Genomic DNA, 13,698 nt, shown 5'->3' with positions numbered 1-13,698 from the left:
CTGGCCATCAGAGAGATGCAAATCAAAACCACAATGAGATATCATCTCACACCAGTTAGAATGGCATTCATTAAAAAGTCAGGAAACAACAGGTGCTGGAGAGGATGTGGAGAAATAGGAACACTTTTACACTGTTGGTGGGAGTGTAAACTAGTTCAACTCTTGTGGAAGTCAGTGTGGCGATTCCTCAGGGATCTAGAACTAGAAATTCCATTCGACCCAGCCATCCCATTACTGGGTATATACCCAAAGGACTATAAATCATGCTGCTATAAAGACACATGCACATGTATGTTTATTGTGGCATTATTCACAATAGCAAAGACTTGGAACCAACCCAAATGTCCAACAATGATAGACTGGATTAAGAAAATGTGGCACATATATACCATGGAATACTATGCAGCCATAAAAAATGATGAGTTCATGTCCTTTGTAGGGACATCGATGAAATTGGAAATCATCATTCTCAGTAAACTATCGCAAGAACAAAAAACCAAACACCACATATTCTCACTCATAGGTGGGAATTGAACAATGAGAACACATGGACACAGGAAGGGGAACATCACACTTCGGGGACTGTTGTGGGGTGAGGGGAGCGGGGAGGGATAGCATTGGGAGATATACCTAATGCTAGATGAGGAGTTGGTGGGTGCAGCGCACCAGCATGGCACATGTATACATATGTAAATTACCTGCACATTGTGCACATGTACCATAAAACCTAAAGTATAATAATAATAATAATAATAATAATAACAATAATAATAAAGCAAAAAAAAAAAGTTAAATCTAAACTTGTCCTAGAAGATATAGACATGCAAGGCCTACTTCATTAAACATAAAGCTGCTTATTTAATAGAACTGCATGTGCTGGAAAGGCCAAAGCATGACCCACTTAGTGAGCAACACTCACAGTTTACAAGCAGGGGTAAGGAAAAAAAGAGTTATTTAGGCAAAGACTATTTTCTTCTCAAAATGTGTTTTGTGAGTTGAACCACTTAGGAGGATGAGGCACTAATTCCAGTAAATATGGTACTTGTTGTTCCATTACTTTTTTAGGTGTAACAAAGCAATATTAAGCTTACTGTAAATATATCCTATTAACTTCAATCAGATTACTTAGATTGATTTGCAAAAATAAGCCAATATTTTTCTAAAAGCTCTAGCCTTAAAAATATGTTTATTGTATTTTAATGGTACTTATCATTCCAGAAATCCTCTGTGACATTCTGTTTTAGTGTAAAGTACTGTTTCCAAAATGATGATGGGATGCTGCATAATCCATAAACAGCATGTTACATGGATACAAAATAGGACGCCTCTATATCTAGAGTGTTATAATGCCATAACACTTGAAAATAAGAAATGACATACCAGGCTTATTATTATATTTGATACACAAACCACAGTGGAATTTTAGGCTTAAGAAACACTCTTTGATACATAAAATAGAAGTTGAATTGCAACCCAGCCAAATGGTGACTTCTGGATGACTATTTCACAATCTGGGATACATACCATTGATTGAAGGAAACCTAGCTTTAACATCGTGCTCAAAAAGTTTATAAGGAAAAGTTAGGCTTTTATTTTGATAATGATGATGTAAGCAACATGTGTTACATAGGCAATAGTATTATCTCAATTCTATAAATGATGAACTATCATTGTAAATGGATCATGAATAGAAATTTTTTAATTTTAATAAAATGCATTGCTTAGATGTATTTTAATGTATATTTAAAAATAATGATTTCCCATATAAAGAGCTAATGAAAGTTTTCTTTAAAAATATGTATGAATTTATACATGTATACACATCAATACATACATAAATAATAAGTCAATATTTTTGAATGATGTGCAGTTGTGGCAAAAATCATGTAACTGGTAGTAAAATACGAAATCTGAAATGACGGTTTAATGAAATAAGATGAGAGTCCTGCAGAAGACGACTTGGAAAATTTCATAAATGGTTGTCAGAATCTGGTACGTCTTCTCAAGAAGTGGTGTCATTGCTAATAATATAACTAAGATGTAAAATTCATAACGTTTCTGAGATATTTGTTTTTTCTTTTCTTTTTCCTTCCTTTTTTTCTTACATTCTTTATCTAAGTCTTTTCTTTTTTCTTGAGAATTGACATTTGATATTCTTCCACAAGACATACAATCAAGGTCAGGAATTTGGGGAGATGTAGCTCTTATTTTTTTGGTTACTGTTTGTATTTAATCTTCTGCATTAATTTAATTAAGAAGGTTTAATCACAATGATACATCCACAAATAACATACTCACACAATAGCTGTAATAACTGCATAATTATTTCAGTTGCTCATTTAATATTTTACTTAGTTACAATGCCATATATACTAAAAAAGATATCCTAATATCATTTAATTATAAAGTTTTCCACATACATAAATGAATAAAGAACATCAAAATAAAAACTTTGAGAGGCAAAAATAGCAGTTCTTTCACTGGAGAACATTTTGAATAGCTTTCTCTGTACTCCAGTGATGAAACTCTAAAATACAAGCCAACTAAACTGTGAGGAGAATATCAACACTGTGTCCTTTAGTGGGAATTGTAAAGTCTCCAGGCATTCTTTCTAATAAACTGAGTTAGCTATTCTTTATGTACGGTCTGCTGTTTCTCTCTTCCATTTGAAACAGCAGGTTTCTTTCTCTTAACAAGATGCATTTGTCAATAACAGCCAAGCTTCCTCTGCAAATACTACATCAACTCTCGTATTTATTTCCTGCAATCAACCACACAGTATTTTTACCTAGTATATCTCACAGTAAGTCTTGTGAGATCTGCCCAGGACTTTTGAATGTAATCATAATTGCTTCTCTACAGGGAAAGTCTGTAGAAAAGAGAAACAATTTCTTTCAGTGTGGATAATCAATACAGAGAGCTAATGTTAGACATTTAGGACCCCAAACTGCTTTAAAAATCAATAATGTGTGTGTGCGTGTGTGTGTGTGTGTGTGTGTGTGTGTGTAGTGGATCTGTATTATCAAGATAATTGCCTCTATTTTTTACTTTGCTTTATCATGAAGACTAAGGCAAGATGAGATGATTCTCCAAGGAATAGTGAAAAACTCTGTCTTTCTTTTATATTCAGTAAGTGTAGCCATTGACTTTATTCTCACACACAATCCGTGGTCAGACACTGCCAAGAACATAAAAAAATCGATTCGAAATAGAGCCAGGTAAACAAATATGGTAGAGGAGTTATCAAAATCCTCATCAGGCCACAGGTTTTTAGTTAACATTAGACTCATTTCTAAAATCTGAAGCGGAATGGCTTCTCTTTGTAATTTAGAGTCATTAGTATGAGTTAGAAAAGCCAAAAAAAATTGTATACATTTTCTTAAAAGCTCACACACTTGGCAGAGCTACTCCTATTTAGGCTGTCTACCTTCTGCAGTTATTTTCATTTCTATAATGGTGAGCAGTGAAATCACCATACATAGACAACTGTCTTCCTAGAAATGATGTGCAGGGACAGTAAGATGCCTTATGCCAGGGCTAAGAGTGTAAACTCTGGAGTGAGAAGACTTGGATTAAAAATGCTTTCAAGGCCAGGCACGGTGGCTCATGCCTGTAATCTCAGCACTTTGGGAGGTCAAGGTGGGGGGATCACCTGAGGTTTGGAGTTCGAGACCAGCCTGGCTAACATGGTGAAACCTCGTTTCTACAAAAATACAAAAAATTAGCTGGGTGCGGTGGCACGTGCCTGTAATCCCAGCTACTCGGGAGGCTGAGGCAGGAGAATCGCTTGAACCCGGGAGGCAGAGGTTTCAGTGAGCCAAGATTGTGCCATTGCACTCCAGCTTGGGCAACAAGAGCAAAACTCAGTCTCAAGAAAAAAAAAATGCCTTCCACATTTATGGTGGCTTTGCAAAATCACTTTGTAAGGTACAGAGTGGTTGGCATAGTGTGCTACCTTTTAAACAAAGGAAGGTATAAGAATATGAGACAACAAAATACCAACTCTTGGTGGTCACATTTGGAAGATTTTAGGTAAAATAACTTGTTTAGAAAACTGCTAAATAAGAGGAAGCAGTCAAGCATTTATCCTGCTTTCACTGTACAAACTCTACCTCAAGATAATCAAATAGTCAGTGAGTTCAGTCCTTTTTTAGAGAGTAGTATATAGTTCATAAATAAAGAAGAGATGATAGAATATCTCCATTTTGCAAATGCTAAATAGGTTTAGACAATTATTATCAGTTACTATTATGGGTTGAATTGTATCTCGTCAAATTCATATGTGGAAGTCCTAAACCTCCGTGACTTAGAATATGACCTTATTTGAAAATAGAGTCTTTAGAGGGGTAATCAAATTAAAGTGAGATCATTAGGGTGGGTCCTAATCCAATATGACTGGTGATGGCTGGTGTCCTTATAAAAGGGGGACATTTAAGTACACATAGAGTACTTAAGTACATTAAGGACATTAAGTACACATACACATAGAGGGAAGATTATGTGGAGACACAGGGGGAAGATGGCTATTTATGCACCAAAAAGAGAGGTCTGAAACAGACCTTCTCCTCAGAGCCCTCAAAATGAACCAACTCTGCCAACACCTTGATTTTTTATTTCTAGCTTCCGGAACTGTGAGACTATAAATTTCTATTGTTTAAGTTACCCAGTTTGTGGTACTTTGTTACAGCAGCCCCAGCGAAGTAATACAATTACATTAAAATTAATATAAGTGGATAGATCACGCTGTCAGTATATCTGAATCTGCTCATCAATCTCCATATCACCAAAGAAGACAGTCAGGCATTTTGGGTCCCTTCATAGAAGTATATTATACTGCTTATGAAGCAGTCTTGCCAAAACACAACCCTAAAAGCAGGTAATCTAAATCTGATCAAGTCTTAATATAGGAGATGGAGATAGAGAAAGACATTTACAATAAGGGAATATAATCACAAAAATGACATCGTTTCTTCAAAAAATAATTCGCAATGGGGGCTAAAAAGAGAAGAGAAGAAACTGTAGAGTAAAGGAGATGTGAATGTGAACAATTTAGCAGCCAAATGCAGTGTGTGTACTGTTGGGGACCTACTTTTAAAAAGTAAAGAAGTAACAAATTATGAGACAGTAAAATTTACTTTTGATCTCCCAGTGTTGGAATCATTAGTATTAGCTTAATAGTAGTACATAGCTCATAGTGTTGTAGTAAAGATTACATACGACAATATAGGTGAGCATTAAGCATAGTGTCTGTTATATAATATATTTTCAATTGCTTATTTACATGGGTTTTCATTAAATTTCATGATACAATTGCCACTAGTATTACTTAAAATGATACTGTATATACATCTTACTCTGTATATACTTACAATGTATGCATAACAGACCTACATACACACTCAACAACACAAGTACAGAGACCTAATGTGGAGCAGTATTGGAATGGAAGGCTTTTCACTTCCCATCTTAGTCTATTTTGTGTTGCTATAACAGAATACCATGAACTGGGTAATTTATAATAAACAGAAATTTACTGGCTCCCAGTTCTGGAGGCTAAGCAATCCAAGATTCCCTAGGGAGCTGCATCTGGTGGGGCCTTCTTGCTGAATCGTAGGATGGCAGAAGGGGAAATTGAGAGAGCAAGAGAGAGAGAAAGTGGGCACGGGAGACAAAGTACATATGCTAGAGGGGGCACACCAACTCCCATGAAAAGCTTTAGTCCATTTGCAAGGATGGAGCCCTTATGACCTAGTCACCCCTTAAATATCTCTGCTCTCCAAACTGTCACAATGGCAATTACATTTCCACATGAGTTTTGGAGGAAACAAACATTCAAACCACAGCATTCCTCATTCCACTAGCCGTTTGCACACATTCATTTTAATTCCTCAAAACCACCTGGCCCTGGGCTCACATCTGGTAAAAGAAGAAGGAAGGATCACTGTGGAACTTTGAAAGAAAAGCAATTGTAGGGGCTAGGAGGAGAAGGCAAAAATTTAAAAAGGCATTTTTTTTTCAAGGAGGTTAAATGCTCCACTAAATGTCTTCTCAGAATTAAATTGCTCTGCGCCTGCCATTTTCAGGGAAAGATAAACACAGTGTTTCAGCACCCACATGGCTAGGCCTTGGAGAGAATAAGTGTATGCAACCATCTGGATCATGTTTGGACAAGAGGCAGAATACATCTGGTCATTAATAGTGATAATTGCTCTTTGGTTAAAAGCCATCATGTAGATATAGAAAACGTTGCAGCTGACAACTATTGTGAATCAGGTGACTGCATCCTACAATTTTTAATTTCATTTCTACAAACATTTATTGGGCATCTATTTGGTTTGAGAGAGAGGATACAAAGTTTAAGGAAATACAATTCACATTTTCAACAAATACACAATCCTGTATATCAGTGGAAAATGACTACAGAAAGATAAAACATTGTAAGAGAGTTATGAATTTCAATTTATAAGATTAAATTGCAGTAGGGCATCAAATGAGAGAGAGTTTTCATCTGGTTAGGAAAATTGTAAAAGTCCTCGTGGAGAAAGTGGAATTTGAGAGAGACTTTGAAGCAAAAGTAAGATGGGAAAAGGTGGTGGAGTGGGGGAAAGAGTGGGGGCAGAGAAGGGAGGGCATCAGTAGGGCTGTAGGGTTACCAGGTAAAATACTGGTTTCCCAGTTTTATTTGAATTTTAGAGAAATGACAAATAATTTTTGTAGTATAATTACCATTGAACAATGTAGGGATTAAGGGCTCTTATACCCCTCATGCAATCAAAAATCCATGTATAACTATGGACTCTCTCACAATGTAACTATTAATAACATACCGATAACACCTTACTAATAAAAAGACTTACTGATAATGTAAACAGCAACAACACATAATTTACGTTATAGGTCTTACTTTATTTTTACAATAAAGTAATCTAGAGAAAATAAAATGTCATTAAGAAAATCATCAGGAAGGGAAAATATATTTGCTATTTATTAAGTGAAAATGGATCATCATAAAGGTCTTCATACTCATAGTCTTCACATTGAGTAGGCTGAGGAAGAGGAGGAAGAAGGGTCCTTCTTGCTGTCTCAGGGGTGGCAGAAGTGGATGACAGGGAAGAGGTGGAAAGGGAAGAGGGAGAGGCAGGCACATTCAGTGTAACTTTTATTGAAAAAAAAATCCTCCAATAAATGGACTTACGCAGTTCATCCCATGTTATTCCCGAGTCAACTTTATATTCCATGAAATATTTATGGGATAAAATATTTGAAACATACTTAAGTTTGAAATGCCTCAGATATGTTTACAGAAATAAGCAGAGGGTCTTAGATTTCTGAAAGAGGAATCATTTTTTTTTTTTTGTAGGCGAAATAAGATGGCAGTAATGAGAAAAATTGAGATAGGAAATGGGCCAGGAAGTGACAGAAAGTGAGGATGTTAATTTAGATGGTAGAAATGATTTGGAAATAGAGAAGATTGAGATAGAGTGGAATAGAAGCCACAGATTAAATCTCAGTGACAAAAGAGATGTGGAATTACAGTTGCCTTCAAGTTTACGTCTATTGAATGGGATAATGGTAATTTCATTAGCACTAGAGAAAGGAGGACGGCCCAGTTTTGAGAAAATCAAATGATATGAACTAGAAGTCATGTGAGGAGGAGCTGGCAGGCAATCCAAATACAGGTGCTCAGTGAGCAACTGGAAATTTCTGAAACTCAATGGTTTGGGAGGTTAGATATTTAAAGCTGTTAGACTCAATAAACTGATCAAATCGTGAAGAATCCTTACAGTTCCCAATTAGTGGCAAAAGAGGAGTCAATAATGAAATAATAAAAAGACAGAAGAACAAGAATAATTTAAAAATTGGGCTGGGTCTTGGAAGTCCTGAAGTCAGAGTCAGTCACTACTCTTAAAGCATTTGGAGAAGTCAAGAGTAGAGATTGAGAACCAGTGATTGTTTTGGTAATTTTTGGCAGAGTTGTTTTAGGAAAGTAGCATGGATGGGAACCATGTTGTTGGAGATAGAGGAGTAATGTGTAGTGAGGCAGTAGAAGAAACCAAAGCTGTGAGAAAACTGGTGCTCAAAGCAGAAACTGAAGAGAGGGAGTCAACAGAAAGGAAGGGCTGAAGAGGTAGGTAAAATGGGGAAGCAAAGTCTGTAAAGAGTCTGTACCAATAAGATTACATGCAGACATGGATAGATTAGCCTTAGAAAAAAGAGAAAAATCCTCCTCAAAGTTAAGTGGAAGTAAGGGACGAAAAACAGAAGAATTTTAAGTGACATAGACGGAGGTGATATTGTATAGTCTCTGCTTTTGAGTAAGAAAGGAAATGACATCATGTGTTCCGAAAAGACCAAGGTAAATGGCTCATGGCACATGGACTAAAGTTCTGGTCTCCTAACACAACTTACAGCACATCATGGACATTCTTTACTTAGATTCCCCACCTAAATGGAGGAGGAAGTAATAGAGGTTACTGGGTTACTCCTTTGTGTAATACATTTTGTCACAGGAGGGTGACCTAAGGACAAGAGGCACAAGGAATGAAGTCTCTCCCAAGGGCCGAATATCTGTTGCATAGTAGCCTGGTTCCTCTAGAAGTGCTAGTCCCTCACCAGACACCATTTTGTTATTTCAGAGTGTTTACAGGACTATGTGCCATCCCTTTGGTGAAAAATCTGAATTGACATAGTTCACAAAAATAGACAACTGACTCTATTCTTCTGGCTTCATGTAAGTTAAGTTATAGTATCTCATATTGAGCTTACCGAGTTTGAATATAGCAACAAATTGATTTTGTTTAATGACATGATGTTACGTTTATGGAATACCTAGCCAAAGGCTTTCCAGTGCATTCAGAAAATCTCATTGATCCCATGATTGCTAGAACGTACTCATTAATATATGGACCCATTCATGATGATTATGAGCTGGACTGATGGAAAGGAATAAGGCAAGAAGTTTGATTCTCTTAATTACTCATGCCTAAAATAAATACAGCTATAAATATGCCAATATGTTATATGATAAGGATATTCTAGTGTGTGTGCTTAGGAGGTGACAACAGATATTCTTTAAAAGACTCTTACCTGGAAAAAATGCAGACTGTCATTTCTTAGACTAGGAAATGTTACATCAGGGGAATTAAAATGAACATGCCCTAATATATAGGATCACAGAAGCAATGGAATTTAGGTTTAGTAGGTGATATAGTTTGGCTCTGTGTCCCTCACCCAAATCTCATCTTGAATTGTAATCCAAATTGTAATCCCCAGGTGTCAAGGGAGGGCCCGGTGGGAGGTGATCGGATCACGGGGGTGATTTCCCCATGATGTTCTTGTGATAGTGAGTGAATTTTCATGAGACCTGTTTTTTTTGGTAAGTATGGGGTTCCTCCCCCTTGGTATTCTCTCTCTCACCTGCCACCATGTAAGACATGCCTGCTTCCTCTTCTGCTATGATTGTTAAGTTTCCTGACACCTCCCCAGCCATGCAGAATTGCGAGTCCATTAAACCTCTCTTGTTTGTAAATTACCTAGTCTTGGGTAGCATCTTTATAGCAATATGAAAACACACTAATACAGTAGGAAATTTAGGAATAGTTTCATCCAATCGCTTTTTTTTAAGGTTGGTGGATCTGAAGCCCAGGGAGATGAAATGGCTTACTGAAGGGCACCAACTGGTTAGGCCACAAGTCTCTTGACTCAAAGTCCCAAGTGCATTCCACTGAAAAATTTCTTTTTTTCTTTTTTCTTTAAAATTCTAGATTTCAGAGGTACATGTGCAGGTTTGTAACATGACTATATTGCATGATGCTGAGGTTTGGGCTTCTGTTAAACCCATCACCCAAATCATGAATACAGCACTCAATAGGTAGTTTTTCAATACTTGCCACACTCCCCTTCTCCCCACTCTTGGAGTACCCAGTATTTATTGTTTTCAGCTCTATGTCCACTGACAAATTTCTACTCAGCTTGTGGAATATTATTATCAGGGCCAAAATAGTGAGTGTGTGGCAGATAATAGGCACTCAATTAGTGTATTTTTAATTGAACAACTTTATCTGTATTTTAATCACTGATACCCCTGGGAGTTAGAAAACTATCCTCAGTATGCAGTTTGCCCAATACTTAATAAGGCTATGTAAGGCACAACTACTTTAGGGAAATATAATTTAGGACTTACTATGTATTGTCATATTGATTAGTTCATAAGATTGTTCCAATAATGAGTAAGGGAGTATTAGCCCATTACTATACAACTGATATACTATACAACTGATAAAACTAAGTCTTAACAAATTTACATAATCTGTTCAAGGTCAAGAAGTCAGAAAATTGTGGAGTTTATGCCCAACCTTGGTCCTCTGACTCTAGATGTCATACTTTCTCTGCTATACCTTATGGCCTTTCCGGGATATTGATAACTTTTAGGGAAAGGAAAACCAAATCTGTGAGGGAAGAGGAACTGGGAAAGACAGAGGAAGAGAAAGGGAAGCTATGAGAACTAGTGTGAGGCTCTTACAGAGAAAATTGGTGCCAGAAAAAAGAGTAGGGCATAGATGATAGATGAATGGTTTGTGTTTCTCTTTGGAAAGGTCATTGTCTGTTCGCTAGACAACAAGCTATAAAGAACTGGGTTGGCTCCGAAGGGATTAAAGCAGTGGTGTACAACCTGGAAATAGCAGTTGACTTCTAAGTGCGCTTGAATGGCAGTGGAGTGGGAAAAGCACAGGCATGGGAATCAGGATACATTGATTTTAGTCCCAGTTCTGCCATTACCTTATTATTCCCTTATATAAGGTACTTCTCCATTTTCTGTCTCAGTTTTCCCAGTTGTAAAATGAAATGTATTCAACTTCATGATTCTCAAATATTTTCCTTCCTTTGTATTATTCCCATAGGTAGATGCTGGTAATAATTTGGGAAATGCCTGAAGTGAGACTCTGTAATCTGACAATGTAAACCATATTCTTTCTTGCAAAAAAAATCTAGTTACTCTTTTTTTCAACCAATCAACTTTTTATATATTCTTGACTAATCCATATACTTACACATGTCATGGTTGATTAGCCTATTAAAGTGAGTCATGGAATTACTCTCCTAAGATACTTCAGAAGGGTAATTCATCTCTTTACACATTGGGCATGTCTGACGGAAGTTACATTGGTAACAGAAAAATTATAATTGATTTACAGTATATGAACCATAACTAATGATTAACCACCAATCTTGGATTAGTAGGCTTTTTGTTGTAGCTATCAATAGACTCAAGGGAACTGTTAGTTTATTTTACCATTTCTCCCAAAGACTTTTAACTCAGAGATTTTTAGCTGAAGTTGAAAGTCCTTGGGGTACAGAAAGAGTGGAAAAATTTCGAAGATCATTTTGCCAAGAACAACTGATGTTATTTTACTGTGCAAATGAAGACCAAAGCTATCAACTAAATAACCAACCACTAGAAATTTCATCACAGATATATATTTTTTTCACTTGTATATTGTTTTGGGGCAATGGTGAATTTAAAGACATTAATTGTTATATTTTGACCCGTAACTGGAGTTTCAGCTTAGTGTTCATTGTACATGGAAGGATTTCAAGGGGCTTATGAACACTCTGAAATAACACGAAAATTTGAGGCATATATGAGTTTGTGAATATATAGGTTTCATCTGTTTCTCAAAAGAATGACTAAAGGTGACACCAAAGAATAAAGAGCCACCACTTTACATATCCTATAATAACAGGTTACAGTTCAGATATTTCCTTGGTAAAACTGGTAGTTAATTTTGATGTTTTGCCTATAATTTGTAAAAAGCCCTTGACTACGTGAGGGTTAGTAATAGACCTTCATAAGTATATGACACCCCATTTATATATTCATCTATATATTCTTGCCTCTCTCCCCTTTGCCCACTTCCAAAAATTTAAAATGAAACAAAACAACAACATTAAAACATGCAACATAAAGCCATTTACCGGAGTCCATAGAGAACTGTTCCATCAGGATGCAGTCGAATCATTCGATTTTTCACTGTGACCCCATGCACAAATGATTTCTTGTCATTCAGAAAGTAGGTGTCTGGTACCCAGAGTTGGTCAGCTACCCTATTGTCTAGGGTGAGGTTTAGTGGTATTCCAGAATAAGAAAGCCTTTTGTCTTTCCAAGACTGCTGGAAATACATGGTGAGTGTATAATCCTGTGAAATAAAGAAAGCCAAAAAAAAGAATTTTACTATCATTATCATCTAAGGTTTAATAACATGTAGGATGTCCTGTAAGACATTACATTTGAATATATTAAAATTTGCACCTAGAGGTATAAGGTAACTAATAGGTTAAAAGTACTAGGGGCCTGGTACTGTGGATCATGTCTGTAATTCCAGCACTTTGGGAGGCCAAGGCAGGAGAATCCCTTGAGCCCAGGAGTTCAAGACCAGCCTGCGGAACATTATGACACCTCATCTCTACAAAAAATAATTTTCTTAAAGTTAGTTTGTGTGGTGGTGCATGCTTGTAGTACCAGCTACTTGGGAGGCTGATGTAGCAGGATCTCTTGTGCCCAGGAGACTGAGGCTGCAGTGAGCCAGGATTATGTCACTGTACTCCAGCTTGGGTGATGGAGCAAGACCTTGTCTCTAAAGAAATATATAATTAGTTAAATAAATAAACAAATAAATAATAAAAGTACTAGAACTATACTTGAAAGTATATATAAACATTTCCACCAATATAGAGCAAATAGATGTAATTGAATTTTAAAGTTTGAAGTTAAGGTAATGATGTCATGGGGAAGGCCATAAAGAGAAATTGTACAGAGGAATCTATGTTCACAAACATTGACCTCTGGACATTATATTACAGTTCTGTTCTGGAGAGGAATGCCTGATAAATAATAACTAAAACTGAATGCACTGAAAAGGAAAGGGTGTTTTTCAAACCCCAAATTCTTTTGAATGAACACTGCTCGTTTAACACATAAAGGTTATCAATTTGCCCTTATCTGGATTTTTCTTTGAATTACAACTTATCTATGGATGAGTCCTGAAAAGTAGTTATGAGACACATACAAATGGAGATGTTTATTTGGTCTGAAGACTAACCTCAGTGGCGGCACTATTCAACATTTCTCTCTTACCACACTCCTGTTTCATTTCAGGAAGTGGTTTGAATTCAGAGTTGAAATTGATCTTGAAAGTTTGTTTCTTCACCTTCGCAAAATATTACAAAGGACATCCCCCTGAACTTTTTCTTTCTACTTAGGTTTCCCCTGGCAGTTAGAGACAGGAATATTGGGCTTACTATAAATGGCTCAAGCTGCTGGAAGGGATGGTTTTCCAGATAATGATCTTAGCACTTTAGTTATTTTCTGTTTTTAACAACTCTATTAATACAGGGTAAAATTGCCCATTAAAGGAAAATAAATTGGCAGCAGTAAAATCCTAAAGTCTTTGATATGAATCTCAACATAATAAAAACAGAAAGTTCACTTTTTCTAAGACAGTCATATGGCAATAGTGACTTTGTGAATACCTTAGTGACTATTAAGAACACACTGTGTACCTCCTGCACAGTGTTTCTGTACTGCCACTGTTATATATACCAGTGGGGAAAAAGAATGATTAGAATCATGTCTAACATCTGGGCAAACTGCACTTCATATAGACTTCCAAATGGATATTTATGCATTTCTGAAAAATC

General features: G+C 36.4%; 1 protein-coding gene across 4 annotated transcripts in view; it reads right to left on the bottom strand.

Moving 5' to 3' along the window:
- Positions 1-13,698, bottom strand: part of GABRB1 (gamma-aminobutyric acid type A receptor subunit beta1) — a 433,789-nt gene that overhangs the window by 254,572 nt on the left and 165,519 nt on the right. For all 4 annotated transcript variants that reach the window (XM_054485740.1, XM_054485739.1, XM_054485738.1 and 1 more), the window contains one exon: positions 11,977-12,197. In XM_054485740.1, the coding sequence (XP_054341715.1) occupies positions 11,977-12,197 (221 nt within the window). The remainder of the gene's footprint in view (positions 1-11,976; positions 12,198-13,698) is intronic.

This window comes from Pongo pygmaeus, chromosome 3 (assembly GCF_028885625.2).
Source record: "Pongo pygmaeus isolate AG05252 chromosome 3, NHGRI_mPonPyg2-v2.0_pri, whole genome shotgun sequence".
Taxonomy (NCBI): domain Eukaryota; kingdom Metazoa; phylum Chordata; class Mammalia; order Primates; family Hominidae; genus Pongo; species Pongo pygmaeus.
The sequence above is the reverse complement of the archived record's forward strand: the minus strand, read 5'-3'. Positions and strand labels throughout refer to the sequence as shown.